Here is a 16,401-nt window from a genome sequence, read left to right on the forward strand (position 1 = left end):
ACGATGTGTCTTAAGACGTCATTTGTAGAGAAGTTTGCATAGCTGAAATACTGAGGAAATATCGAATGTTTTGATGTTTCATGGCCGGGAAATCGAACCCACGACCTTTAGCGTGCAAGGCAGGTGTGCATACCATTGCACCACAGTTGCACCCAAAATTACAGGTAGTTCGGTAGAAAAATGTAGCTAAAATCCTCAAAATACCTAAAATCGGGAAGCATCGTTATATGGGGGTTATACCAAAACATAACCTATAACGAAAATCTTTGGTGGAGTTTTGTGGCCACAGTGTAGTTCGGTAGAAAAATGTAGCTAAAATCCTCAGAATATCGAAAAAGCGAGAATTACCGTTATATGGAGTCTATACCAAAACGTGGACCTATATTGACAATTTTTGGTGAAGAAGTGTGGTGACCCTAAGAACCTCAAATATTGAATTACAGCTAGTTCGATTAATAATTGTGGCTACAATCCTCAAAATACCGAATAGGAAGAGGAATTTTTAAACAAATTGCGATCAAAGTTCACATATTTAGGTTTGGGAATAGAAAAAATCTCATAGCTGTTAAAATTCTCTACAATATTGGCTTTTGTAATTTGTTCCTAGGTTGTGCCATTTTTGAGATATATGTATAAGTTTAAATTTGGAAATTGCCCCTCCACCATAATATGGAGGGTATAATTAAATTTGTAACACATCGAAATATTCATCGGAGACCCTATAAAGTATTTATATATACTTGAACAGGGTAAAATTCTAAGTCGATATAACCATGTCCGTCCGTCCGTCTGTTGAAATGAAGATACAGCTCGCTATTTTCAAGATAGAGCTTTGTAATTTGGTATAGAAGTTTCTATTACTCCTAATATGTTTGGTATTGCAAATGGGCTATATTGGTCCACGCCTTCATATAGGCCCCATGGAAGGTACCACCCCATTTTCGGTATTTTTAAGGTTTTAGCCTCATTATCACACCGAAACGACTGAAATTTGGTACTTAGTCTTCGTTGGGGGTATAAAACTTTCCATACGAATTTTGTCGGTATAGATCCACGCCTTCATATGGCCCCCATAGAACGTTACCTTCCGATTTTTTTGAAGGTTTTAGCTTTGTTATCACACCAAATTGGGTGAAATTTGGTACTCAGTTTTCGTTGGGGTTATAAAACTTTCCATACGAATTTTGTCGGTATAGGTCCACGTCTTTATATAGTCCCTTTAGAACGGTACCTCCCGATTTTCGGTATTTTGAAGGTTGTGACCACAATAATTCACCGAAATGGCTGACATTTGGTATTTGTTTGGGGTATTAAACGTTCCATATGAAATTTTTCGCTTTACGTCCCCGCCTTAGTATAGCTCCAATAGAACGGTACCTCCCGATTTTCGGTATTTTTAAGGTTGTGGCCACAATAATCCACCGATATGGCTGGTATTTGGTCTTCATTTGGGGTATTAAACGTTCCTTATTAATTTTGTCGGTATAGGTCCGCGCCTTCATATAGTCCCCATAGAACGGTACCACCCGATTTCCGATATGGCTGAAAATTGGTATGGGTCCATGCCTTCATATAGCCCCTATAGAACGGTACCTCCCGATATTCGGTATTTTGAAGGTTGTGACCACGAGAGGTAAAAACCTTTCCGACTGAAAGTATAGGCCCACCTTTCGATGTAGCCCCCATAGATCGGTAGCTCCAGATTTTCGTAATTCTGAAGGTTGTGGCGTCAATATCCCACCGAAAGACTTTAATTTGTTATTATCAGTATAGGTCCGCGGGTTCCTATACGCACATAGAAGGGTATCTCTTGATTTTCGCTATTTTGAGTCTAAAAAACTTACGCCAGAAATTTGTACGTATAGATCGACGTTTTGACATAGCCCCCATGGAACGGTACCTCCCGAATTTCGGCATTTTGAAGGTTAGCCACATTGTTTTACCGAACTTGCTAAAATTTGGTATTTATTCTTCTTTATAAACGAAAGGGAACTAATTGTTCCATTTTACTCCATTAAAACTCGTGGTGGAGGGTATAACATGGCCTGGCCGAACTTTTCGCCGTTCTAACTTGTTGTTTATAAGGAGGCGATACAGTCAGGGCATTGTCCAATTTTGAATTTCTGTATCTCAAAAAAGGTAAAACCTATGAAAATATCAGAATGGCCAAACTTTTCACAGCTACAACATTTTCTCTGATCCCAGTTTTATGAGACTTGCGGTTTCCAAGCAAATGGTGAATAGCTAAAAATGTGAACTTTGACCGCGTTTTATTCAAAAAACCCTCCGGCGATTTTTTTGTATTTTTATTTTTCTCATCTATGAACATTGTAGTTTTAGAATTCGCAAAAACTTCCCAGGTGTAAGCACCTTTCATTTTTCTTTGCAAGAGTGCATCGATGAAATTAAATATTTGTACGGCAATGAAAGGTCATCCTGCATTGTGAAAACACTGGTATAATCAATTCAATCGTGAAGGACGCTCGTACGAAAAAGAAGGTAGTGATGGTCGTTGTGCCAGAAAACATCGAAGCCGTGCTTCAACGGATAATGCAAGGTTGCCAAGTTATATACCGTGAGATAGAGACATCCTTGGGCAATTTTTACACCAACTAATATTCGATATTGCATGAACACCTGGCCGCAAAAAATGGGTTTGTTCTCGTAGGATCCCGTGTCGATCGGTGGAACAAAGTGTTTGTGCTATCTCAAACATAATGCTGGAGAATACTTTAAAAAAAAATAAAATTATTTTTGGTGATAAATATTCGCGTTTTCATTATTAGATCTCGTATATAATATAATTTTTAAATGGAAAACCCAATATTATTATTACAGCAATATTGTAGTATTTGTCTAAAACCTTACACATATCAAACCCGAGATATTAAACTATTTTTTCTCGTACTTCATAAATTAATAGCAAATTATAAAAAATTATTTATTTGGTGACCTGTAGATTTTATTCAGGTTTCACTTTAAATGAATTGCAACATACAACCTAAATGTTATATCCAACATGTTATTACCTCTACAGCACGTATGAAGCATTTGTAAAATAAGCAGCGCTGCGGCGTCTTCTGTCAAACCGAATGACCAAGCAATAACAGAAACTAGCTAACACATCCAACATGTTTTAGTTGAGTACGAGTTTTCAATGCGTTTGGATGGCAAAAATATTATTGACGGATAGTTCGAAAAATATTGTTTTGAATTGAATGTTTGTCGGCGTAAAAGGGTAGATAATATCGAAATACCTACCTACTTCATATCTAAAGTTGGTAACAACAGAATAAATTACCTACCTAGCATCGCTTTCGTCCACTATGTGAGGTGGTGTTTTGTGTTAATTTTGAATTTATCCCAAAAAAGTGGTGTTAAACGGTGGAATATTCTGGTGAATGAATAAATAAAAGTTTCAAAACAAATTTAAAAAACATTCAAGTGTAATTCCCACATCAGAAATTAAGATGAAACATTGGCAAGAAGTTTGCTATGCCGACATTGAATGAAGTTGGATGATTCGTGGTGTATCACAACTTAAGTGAGAGGCAGAGAAAAGAAGCCATTACCCCCCTAATTCCATTGGCAATAACATCTGATACAAGTTGTGATTGTCCCCCCACCCGCTACAACTGGTCTCCTGGCCTAAGATAATTCTGGTTGGCTGCACAACTAGCTCTGACTGTCAATGTGGTGCTTTTGTGTGTGAGCTTGATGGGGCTAGTGACTGACTGTATAATCAAACAACCTGCGTAACATACAACCTACTTCGTCGTCTTCTTTACTCCCAAAATACAAACAACAATTTTACAACAACTACACAAACAACCCCAAACCAGAACTATAACAGAAGAAGAGCCGGTTAGAAAAAAAAACGAAACGAAAATAACAAAAACAAAACAAAAAAGTATTCACAAAACAGCCGTGGTGTCTGGCCTAGCTTCATACCACCATAGCCAGATAGTACATAACCTCTCTCGGCTCATACTCTCTCGCAGTACAGCTTCTCAGCGACTGCGACGCTAACGTTTGTGATATCTCAAACCAAAAGCAACGACATCATTGTTCTTTCAATGCTCCACAATTCAGTTGAGTTGAGTAGCCAACGTTGTTTGTTCTCGTCATCATCGTGGTCCTTCGTCGTAGTCTCTGGCATAAAATACTAGTGTGGCGGCGAGTAAACGAGAGTGTTTGCTACGCAGAGTACAACATAGAAGTGATTGTGTGAGTGCGTATTTGTCGTAATCTTGTGCAGTGTCGTGTAAATGATTTCCACTCTGCTTTACCGATTCTTCTGTTAACCACGCTGTCACCTTGTTGTTGGCATTGTTGTTGTAGTGAGTTGAATTTAACAACAAAATTTTTGAGCTATAGCCAAATCCCCCACCAAAAAAACTAGTGGAATATACCGGCTAAACACACACATACAACCAGCAATATCACGTCAAAGAAGTAAAACCTTAAAGAAATTTACGAAAAAGAAATTAAAAATAAAATACAACTAAAAAAAGATTACAAAAATAAAATGTAAAGAAAAGAGTAAATCAATCGATAAGATAACAAAATAAAGCAAAGAAAGAGTAAGAAGAAGAATACAACAAATAAAGTTCAACGAAAAAAGGGAATAACAAAAAAAAAAAAATAAGATCGAAACAAATTATCAGAAATGTGAAGTGTGGTGTCCACCTTAAAGTTTAAAGAAAATAATTTAAATAAAAAATACATACAAAAAATTCTAAGGGCCATACAAAAGTAATTTGTATTAATGTGTCCCGAAAAAATTGTATAAAAATAATATAAAAATGTGTTAAAATTTTGTGCAAATATTATTCAAATAAAAATTTGATCGACTTGTGTATTTTGTATTGAAATTACAAAAATTAAAAAAGCAAGAACAATAAATAGTAAAAAATTTTACATTATCTGAAAATTGTTTCTCCCCAATTACAAAATCACTACTCCCAAAATCAAAATGGCTTTAAATCTTCAACAACGGCATTCAGCCACCAACTCGTCCTGCCAAAATATTTACAACAATTTAATGAAATTCATTGTTGTTGTTGCTGTTGCCATTTTTGCCACAGTTTTTGTGGCATCAGCCTCAGCCAAGAGTTTGGATTTTTCACATGATTTGGGTACCACCAACAGCTATTTGGAAGCACCGCATCATCATCAGGCCTCGTCTCTGCATCATCATCAATCACACAGTCTTCATCATCATAATCGGAATCGTCGTTTGCAGCGTCGTGATTCCAATTCAAAGGATGGACTCCATTGTAATGATGTTCGTGGAGACTTTGAGGCGATAGATATTCAGTTGCCCCAACATTTCAATGAAAAAGGTAAGATGGCAAAATAAATGAATGGCTGACTGGCTCGGATATAAAGAATGCGGGTGGTATAACATTTATCTAGGATTAAAGTGATTAGTGGTGACAATTTTGTTGTTGTTTTGTTTTTTTCCTGATTCCGTTGCGAATCATTATGATAGACATTTTGTAATTTTGAAGATTAAATTTTCTTAGGTTGTTTGTGGTTAAAAAAAATGATGTCACATTTTTTTATCAACAATCATTAAGGGATGGTCATAAATCAGTAATTGGAAAGATGTTCCAGCACTATTAAAAAGTCATTGTAAAATTTAATATAAATTTATATAAAATAAATTTTTATTCAGAGATGAACAAACATCATCATAAATGTCCGAAGACGTAATTTTGTCAGACCATGTATTTAAGCTTTAGGTATCAGATTCCATAAAAAAGAATTTCGTTTTTCATGTGGGTTACGTCTTCGGGCATTGGGTGACGATATACACATCCATCTGGACAATAGACAAAGAATGGAATAAGCTCTAATTATTTGGGAGTTGGTCTTAGGTAGAAATGCTTTTTCTGGATTTTTAATGGAGCCACAAATTGAAATAGTTGGAATGCCAGCTTTAGGTCTGGTTTATTAGCAAACTAAGAAAACATGATTTACAGTTCATTGGAAAATACATATAACTTCTCAGCTTTCCATTGATATATGATTTTTCGGCTTAGCTCAAAAATAGCGAAAACAAGTCTCACTCCGTCCATTTGTAGTCGCTCTAGAAGTCGAAATTTTTGTCAAACGTCACGATACTTACATATCGTCACTTGAAATGCCAAAAGACGTAACCCTCAACGTAACCCTTTGAGGGTTACGTCTTTGGGCATTTCAGGTGACGATATATTAACCTCCTGTTTTTGTAAAAAAAAAATTATGTTCTCACACGAATTGTCAAATTTTGTAGATCGATTTACTCGCCTTAGCCCAAATGTGGAATGCTGATTTTTGAATGAGGAATTCTTAACTAGATATAGAACGTGTCTACGAAGAACTAGATCTGTATGTCATCTAGGGGCTAAGCTATGGATGCCCAAATTATTACGAATATAGACGAACGAACAAAAAAATAGTTACAAAAACAGGGGGTAAATAATATTTAGAAGTCAAATGGACTAAAAAAACTCTTCTCTTCACGTCATATTTCCGCATTAACTATTTGACACAATTTACTTATAAAGTCGAACTTCTATATAACGTAGCACTTGGGGACCGACGAATTATTAGGTTATAGACAGAATATTTTGTTTAAAAATTGCCACCTGAAAAGTATTCGACTGAATTTATTTTACCACCTCCAAGAGATATGACCCAATGAAACAATGTGTGAAAATTAGCAAAATTTTCCAAACTAGAACAATTGTTTTCTGAAAGCTTTAACTCTAGGAGATTTTTTTCGCATCACTGTGTTTTGAAAAGCTTGAAGACTACAAATTAAAAAAAAAAAAAAAAATCCCGCAAATTTTATACAATTTTTAATTTTTGATCGAAATTTTTTAATGTTGAAGTTAACATACATATGTATGTATATATTATTGACCCAGATTTAATATCTTTATGGAAACTGATGCGTTTGAAAAATGGGGTATCCTCCTAAAACAGTAGAACAATAGATTAATATCAAAATTGATTAAAAAATGTTGGATTTTATGGATTTTCATGAGGCATATCTTAAGTTCTGATTGGGTTTTGACATTTTTTGAAAGAAAAGCATCCTGCCTTGTCATAGATACCACTAACATTGATCGGCCTTCTCAAGCTCCTAGCTCCTAAATTACCCGGTATAATCATATGAGTGAAATAATTTGATTTTGAATAGGTTAATGCTTATTTTTACATTGATGCGTACTTTACCTCATTTCAACAGAAAATTTCCACCCAATTTTAATTTTCAAAATCTCACATTTTTCTATGTTCGGCTGTGTTACTAAATTGTTGCCGTAGTCATATAGATTACTTCGTCTTCGTTGGTTTCCCGATGATAATTTTTCCATATTTTGGAAAGTACATACGTAATTTTTGCAAATTTCTGTTGAATAAAAATAACTATTTCTCAGAAATAGTTATATTATATTTCTCGATAATTCGTAACAGACTGTCGGGCCCTTGAAAAAGTCGCGATATTTCGTAAAAATTACACACATTTTTGTCCCCTTGATAATTCGTATAATTTTTCATCTCAAAACATTTTCTAATATCATAAAAATTTTACAAATTTGTTGTCAAAATACATTTTGGAAGTGGATCTTATTTTGGGAGACATTCCTTTCTAAAAAATATCGCGCTCTCCAACCATTTCAGTTGGTTACCGTATAGAGCATTTCTACCATTACGTCAGGAATAATGGACTTGCCCACGAAAAACATAATATCGCTGTAAACACGATTACAATGAATACTTTCGGTAAAAATTTCCAAAGAATACTCGAACTGCACTTATAAAAAATTTTTGTGTACTTTGTATATGACCCATTTACGAACTTAAACTAAGTTTTGAAAAAATATTATGAGATCCGAAGTTTGGACAAAAATCGGTTGCTCCGTTTAACAGATACCACACGTATCATTTTAGCAAACAAATTTTGAACTTTTGTGGGGAAGATACCAAAAGGAGTGGTCCGATAGAAATATTACGACATCAAATGTGGATCAACGCAGTATCCTGTTCGAATGTTGTTCTGCGCACCAGCCATAACACATGCTTTCGTGCCATTTTCTTCGAGAAATATGGACTTGCCCCTGACTTGAACCGCGATAAAAGGGGCGCCAAGAACAAAATGTTGCAAAAACCCAAAAAGATTCGTGAGCAAGTCTTAGCAAGATATTACGAAACCAAATTTTGAACCAAACCAGTTGATCCGTTCGAGAGTTAACGTGCGCACCAGCCAGTCAGACAAACCGACGAAAATGGCAAAATTTTTCCAAAATTGTGTCGAACAGATTTGGTACATGCTTGGGATCTAAACCATCATTTCGATGAGGCACCTTTTTGGTCTTATTTAAGTGTACCAGTGCAAACATGAATATTTCCCTCGGAATTTTCCGCACGGAATATAATTTTAAAAAGTGAAATTCTTTTAAATGTAATAAAACGTTGAAAACTACAAGAATCACTTAATTATGGAATATTTTCGCCGAACCGACAAAAATATTCCCTTTTTGGAGATAAACGTGGAAATAAATAATGATCTTATTTTGGGGGTCATATCTTTTCGATTGATATTGCGCACATTAGTCACTTTAGTGGGTCATAGTATAACTTTTGGATCAGTATGCCAGGTAGCATGGACTTGTCCACGGAAATCAAAATTTCGCTGTAAACAGGACCACAACGAACTGAATCGGTATACATTTCCCAAGGATCTTCGAACAGACCCTAAACTGCACTTAGACATAAATGTTGAACTTTTGTGGGGGAGGTACCCTAAGGAGAGGACCGATATGGACCATTTTAGAAGTCAAACTAAATTTGGACGAAATATTAGGAGATCAAAAGTTTGGACCAAATTGGTAGCCCCGTTCAAGATATAACGTGCATACCATTTTATTGACATTTTTAAATATTGGGGGAAATACCGATATTGCCCATCTTCGAACTGAAACTAAGTTTGGACGAAACATGACGAAGTCCAAATTTTGGACCGAATCGGTTGATCCGTTCAAAAGTTATCTTGCGCTCCAACCACTACACACGTTGATATTGGAGTTTCTTGCACCTATTTTCTCAAGAAGTATGGACTAGCCTCTGAAACAACTCTTGCCGACGTATGCAACTTGCTTCAACAGAGATCAAATTGATTCGAGAGCGGGCCTTAAAGTGAATTTATCCCAAAATTTTGTGTGAGAGGTACCCGAAAGAGTGGACAAATATAGTTCATATTCATATTTCGATAGGTTTCGTCGTTTCCAAGCAAAATCCTGAAAATCTAAAATAAACCTAAAAATGTGTCCTTTGACCGCGATTTATTAAAAATCCGTCCAGGGTATTTTTCTTGTTTTTATAGTTTTCTCATCTATGAACATTGCTGAATCCGCAAAAACTTTCCAGATGTAAGTGGTTTTCATTCAAAGCTAGTTAAGGTGCGCCCTTCAAGACATTGTTTTATAAGGAGACGATACAGTCATTGCATTGTCACAATTTGAACTTCTTTATCTCAAAAATGATAAAACCTACGAAAATATCATAAGGGTCTTGTAGAGAATTTTCAGTGCTACAACATTTGCTCAAATCCCATTTCAATAGTACTTGCGGGTTTCAAGCAAAAATCGTGAAAATCTCTGCGACGATTTTTTTGTTTTTTGATTTTTCTCATTTATGAACATTGTAGTTTCAGAATCCGCAAAAACTTCCCAGGTATAAGCACCTTTCATTTAAAATTAGTTAAGGCGCACCGTGGTACTTTTTACAAAAAAATATTAATTTATATTTATTAATTTCTTTCTCAATTTTCTCTTTTTTATACCATGGGAAGGACGCAGTTGTTTTTGTTGAAAATCGACTCAGATTTGGATATAGCTACCATATATATTTTCGTTCGATTTGAGGTATTTGATGCAACAAACACGCAAATTCTGTATAATATTGATCCAATTTGGAAAATGTCACCGAATTTGGACTAGAAAAAAGTCTACCAATTTATATTGATATCGATTTACATTTGGATATAGCTCCCATATATATTTTCTTCCGATTTGAGGTATTTGGTGCGCCAACTACACTATGTATGTCCAATTTTGATGAAATTTGAAACTTGTGACCGAATTTGCATTTTTGTTTGAAAGTTTGCCATATTGTTTTGAAATCGATTCAGATTTGGATATAGTTCCCATATATGTATATTTTCGCTCGATTTGAGGTATTTGATGCATCAAACATGCAAATTCTGTCTAATTTTGATCCAATTTGGAAAATGTCGCCAAATTTGGACTAGAAAAAAGTCATGGGAAGGAGAAAGAGTTTACATGTGTCAAATATTCCTCATATAATTATAGGTGCGCCATGGTACATAAGAAACTCGAAAACACGTTAATTTAAACAATATAACGGAATATAGTTGAAACCAGGGTTTCGGAGTCGAGCCATTTTTGGTCAGACTCCGACTCCGACTCCAGTCCAATTTTTTTCTCGACTCCGACTCCGACTCCAACTCCGGAGTCGACTCCGAAAATAGATAAAATGCAATTCACAACTTAAATTACAGTCATTTCAGTTTGAACTTTCAAGATATATTACATTGGGAGAATACCAAAACATAGACCTATATTGTTCGTATTTTTCACGTTGACAATACGGAATAAAAAGTAACAAGCAATTCAGCATACTTCACACTTCAGAACATGTAGCAAAATCCTTCAAAGCAACTGGAATCGGACGGTATCGTTACAAGGTTCCTCTTTATAAACACCGACGTACGAGTATATTTACAATTTTCCGAATTTGACTTATGTACCCAATGAGACTCGAAATATCAAATTACCATAATTACTGACCGGTAACACTCTTTGTATCTTTTTTAATTATGGAAAATTAATGATATTTTAACACCACAACGTGATATAAGACCAAAATAGCGTACTGCCTCACATACACTTAACATACACTTTCGTGGTTAAGGTTACCTGAAACCTTTATGTCAAAAGGGATAATTTTCTTCAAACCGTTAAGAATTTTGATTTACACTTGTAGGCCTTTGCCTACATACAAGGATACATCTTCAAGGATAATATCTCGGATTCTTGTCCGTCCATAGTTATTTTTTACGTATTGCACCAAGTAATGTGACAAAAGAAAACCTATGAAATACATAAAATCGGGCCGTGCCGTTATAATAAATCGTAATCCTAAACCGGCAATTTTACATCTTTATACTTTATAAAGTTCCCGACGAATATTTCGATGTTTTTCAAACGGAATGACAAGTTAGTATCTTATGGTAGAAAGTCTCTTTTGTCTACCACCTCAAAAAGAATATAAGTAAAACCAAAGTTTAGTACGGCTAAGCCGAACTGAAAATCGGAAATGATTAAATTGTTCTAGAAATTTATATATCCACCATCCTATAGAGGCAATGCTCATAATTTAAAGTCAATTTGTTAAATATTTTTCAATTCTCAGCATAAATATATTGACAAATTTATCCTAGATGCATGACTTAATCGAAAAATCATTTGATCTCTTCTCATCAAAGAACAACAGGATAGCATAGGAAGAGAAATGGTTAAGTAGGTTTACTTATAGATAACCACACACATTTTTTTATTTAAGAAGATTCTAACTTTTCTCATACAAATTCAGCAAGAAGTCTAGTAGGTCTTTCGTATGATTTCCCTTAAAGTACAACAAGGTCTTTCATAGAAGTCCAACAGGCTCATTCGCAGCAGACATAAATGACTTCTAATAAAAAACAACAAGAGAAGACCAGTGAGTCTTCTATAAAATGGCCTGTAAATCTTCTAAAAGATTTTCCCTAGGTATATTTGGAACATGCTAACATTATTCCAATCAATTGACCCAAAAATGTTTCCGATATACATTTTGTAGTCAAAATAGAGATTAGGAGTTTTTTAAATTATGATCAATTAAATAATTTAAATTGATTTGACAAATTTTGATAAATGTAGAACAGATTTTTGCCCGGAGTCGGAGTCGAGCTTTTTTTCACGACTCCGGCTCCGACTCCGACTCCAGCAAAATTTGCTAGACTCCGACTCCAGACTCCGACTCCAACTCCGACTCCGAAGCCCTGGTTGAAACTATTAAAATATCGATAGATACCTACAATTCTAGCCTTTCCAAACTAAACAGACTAAGATCTGACCAAAGAAAAAATAAAATTAAAAGATTTCACAGAAGTTCCAATACAATTGTAAATTTGCCACTACACTATCACATACGAATACTCTCACAAGTATAAGGTCAATCTATTTTGACAAAATGTCCCCCAAAATAAATTTTAATAATGTATCTAATTTGGGCAGATGCTGATTTCTTAATGTAAATTATGTGTTGATCTTAATATATGGTTGGTTGGCTTCTAATGGCATCAGCGTCATTGACACAAAGCCTACAAATGTCAACATCAATAAAATATGCATTTCAAGCGATGAAATGCATTTGCTTTTCATTGATGACTATGACAGTTCTCTCATTTCTTAATTTGTATATTTTGATAAAAACTGAGTAATTCTATCTATCACCACCGTCCGTTCCTCCCCACACAATAAAAGTTGCCGCTCTTAATGTCTTCAAATAATTCGTTTGCTTAGGAAAACTATTTCCAGTTTAGCTTCCCAAAAACGGGCGGTGTCTTTCATTTATTTTTAAATTATCCGCTTATTCAGTAGAGCATAGCACATCAGAGCAAGCAACTAAAGTTGAAATGGTAGACTTGACTCAACGAAGCGTAGCATTTTTAATTATTTTGCCTCATTTTTTCACTGGAAATATTTCACTTTGAATTCTCTCGTATATGAGTATGATGAACTAGTATTAGTTTCTTGGCCGTTTTCTTGTTTCTCCTTTGCTGCTGCTGCTGCTGGACCACGTTTTCAACAATGGAAGTCTGTTAATTGTGTGTGTCTACCGACCTCCGTCGACTGTTGTTGCTGCTCTTGCTACTCGGAACACTATTACCGTTTGGATAATTTATTATTCTAAACGATAGACAGATAGTTTAAATGCCAACAATTTTAATGGGTTATTAATTATCGGTTATTTTGATAATGCTATCGTTTCTTTTCTCGCATTAGTATTTATACTTCGGGGCCAATAAGCATGTGCGAAAGGTAAAAGAAATGAATTGCCATAGAGGAGGGTTGTTTGTTTGTTGGAAAGCTGTTATGGAAGTTTTGAAATTTGTATGGGCTTTTATAGAAATGTGTACATACTTTAATGGGGGGAATCTATTTTCAGGGTATTGGTATTTCGATGAAATCCAATCTAAGGGGGGAAATTTAAAATAATTTTCCAATTGATTTGTTTTTAACAACATTCATTAGTCTCTAACAATATTCGTTTTAAAAATAGAAGAAGAGATTTAATTACTTTTGAGTACCTATATTGACAAATATTTTTCCATTAAGCTTTGTAAATTCTTGGAATTTATTTGATTTTATAATTTTGACAATAATTTTCTGTTTGTTTCATAGATACATACATACATATGTGCATATTAACCTATGAATAATAAAGTTAATGCCGTCCAGTAATTAAGTATTTTTCATCCAAATAAAAAAATACGAAATAAATTCAATGGAAATTAATGATAAACCTGATATTTTTGGCATAATACAAATATGTATAAGTGTCTTATTATACACCTTATCTAGTTGGTTCTGAATAGATATCAATGTATATTGTATTTGCATACATACAAAAAATAACGAAATCAAATAAAGGTGGTGCCATTTCGTCTCAAATAAATCGAAACGCAATATGAATTATTAATGGGGCAGTTAGGTCTGGTATATATCCCGACACGTCATTTTATAGAATATACTCACAATTTGCAAACTTTTCTAATTTCATCTTTGCGATCTTTGTTTCCATAGTAATTTGTCAAAGATCAATTTTCACGAAAATTCTCTAAATGGCACAATTATTCCGATCGATGAAAACACTTTATCAGTTTATTGTTGTGGGTAAAAAACGAATCCTACAAAAATTTGCGAGAATCGGATCGGATTTTGGTATAGCTCCGATAGACAGATTTTAGGAATTTTAGAAACGCGTTAAGTTCGGCCTCTACCACGAACTCTGTTGAAGTCTGGGAATACAAATTTGCAATTAACAATCAATTTGGTAGAAAAATGTGACTAAGATCTTCAAAAATTCTTAAATGGGGCACCTTTATATGAAGGCTATACCAAATCGTGGACATACACTGTCTGATTTTTGCGAGAGATGTTTTGTACATGTATAAATGTTTTGTACCTTTAGCGAAGACTAAATACCAAATTTCAGTTATTCCTGTTAAATAATAAAATAAATGGGGCTATCTGAAGACGTGCACCAATAACGAAAAATTTCTTTTTTTTTTTTTTTTTGCTTATTAGGGCGAAGATAATTCTTTAATTAATTTCTCGTTGGAATCGACCTAATGACCGTTTATTTTTGCATAGTGCCAGTCCCCAAAAATGGGCAAATACCCATTGTTGTTGTAAAAACAAAAATTGCATTTGAAAGAAGAAAAGTTCGATGACAGAGAAGCCACTCCACAGCGAATATGTCTGATGAGCCGCTCTATAAACGGCGAAACTGCATGGCATCTAGTGGTGGTTGTGTGGGTTCGAATTTTCGGCTTTCCTTCTTCACTTGCAAAAATAAACGGTTATTAAGCTCGATTCCAACGAGAAAAAATTAAAAAAACGAACATTTTCTGTTTGAAAATTTTATATCCACAACGAAGATTAAACACTAAATTTCAGTAGTTTCGGTGGGCTATTATGGCCACAACCTTCAAAACACCGAAAATCTGGAGGTGAACCCATGCTGATAATTCTCTTCTAGAATATTTGGTACACCCATGGGTACTTAATACCAAACGTCAGCCCTTTCGGTGGGATATTGTGGCCACAACCTTCAAAATACCGAAAATCGGGAGGACCCGAGGACGACGTAGACCTATACCGACAAAATTCAGGTGAAAAGTTGTATACTCTCATCGAAGACTGCATACCAAATTTCAGCCATTTTGGTGGGATATTGGGGCTACAACCTTCAAAATACCGAAAATCGAGAGGTACCGTTATATGTATGTGGGCTATATGAAGGAGTGGACCTATACCAACAAAATTCTAGCGGAAAGTCTAATACCCTCAACGAAGACTGCATACCAAATTTCAGCTACCAAAATACCGAAAATCGGGTGGTACCATTCTATGGGGATACAACAGGCGGGCTGACTGTACGATAATCTACACCACTACGAATTCAATATAATTTAGAGAATGTTCAAAATTTCATGTTTGTCTAATTTTGTGTTTGGTGCATGAAATCGGCCGAAAATATATTCAAATCTGAATAACTTGGAAAACCTATTTATAGTCCAAACTCCGTCAAATTTCGTCTGAAAATATATTCACATCTGAATAATTTGGCAAACTTATATATATTCCGAATTCCGTCAAATTTTTAAACTTCTTCTGAAAATATATTCAAATCTGAATAATTTGGCAAACTTTCCAAACTCCGTCAAATTTTCTCAGAACTGGACAAACATAAAGTTTTTAGAGCATAAAATAGATGAAATCAGGCAAAAATGTATCCAAATCTGAAACGTTTACAAAATTAGTTGGCAAACTTATTTCTAGACCTCGTGTAGGCCTTGATGGAACCTCCCAAATCGGTCGGTGCGTTTTGAAACAATTTTGAAAGAAAACTTTTGGCGTACTAAAAGTTTATTGATTGATTTTTCTTCTAAGATTTAAACCAAAAACAATTTTCTGATCTAAATAAAAATGAAATCATGTTTCCGTTAAATTCCTGGAATTTAGGGAAATAATTTTTCATCATCTATAGGTATGTCTGTGTGTATTTCAAATACCTATACACTTGATTTCAACACAAATCTTATGTATGTACATAATAAAATAATAATGGTTATGGACTGATTATCTGACCTTGACAAACGGACGCAACGAAAGACCATTCAACAACTACCACGCACAATTGCCCACAATAATAGCTTGGCAGGCATTTTATATAGTTTTTAAAGAGGAGAGAAAAACATTTCCACAATATACGTTTTTTTTCTGATACCTGTTTTACACCATCGCCGACACCACACTTGGCTGGTCATCTACTTTTCAAATGAAAAAAAAATAAAAAAAGATCAAAGGGCTCTAAGTAATCACTATTTCAGGTAGGTAGTTGGCTAAGTGAATGAGTTAGTAAAAACAAAACAAAAACAACAAAATGGCAAGAACATAAAACAAAACATGAAAGAAAAATTCTCTTCAAACATAAAAAACAATGGAAAAGTAGATAAACTACAAAATCTAATGGACATTTTGGATTATGTGATTGTTT

At 34.6% G+C, this 16,401-nt stretch overlaps 1 protein-coding gene across 1 annotated transcript in view; it reads left to right on the forward strand.

The window, feature by feature from the left end:
- The first annotated feature begins 3,137 nt into the window (after positions 1-3,137).
- dally (division abnormally delayed protein) overlaps positions 3,138-16,401 on the forward strand; it is a 284,242-nt gene continuing 270,978 nt past the window's right edge. Inside the window, exon 1 of the mRNA XM_073981790.1 lies at positions 3,138-5,345. Coding sequence (XP_073837891.1) covers positions 4,976-5,345 — 370 coding nt within the window. The 5' untranslated portion in view covers positions 3,138-4,975. The remainder of the gene's footprint in view (positions 5,346-16,401) is intronic.

This window comes from Musca autumnalis, unplaced genomic scaffold (genome assembly GCF_047663935.1).
Source record: "Musca autumnalis isolate F117 unplaced genomic scaffold, ASM4766393v1 scaffold_4, whole genome shotgun sequence".
In the NCBI taxonomy this organism is placed as follows: Eukaryota; Metazoa; Arthropoda; class Insecta; order Diptera; family Muscidae; genus Musca; species Musca autumnalis.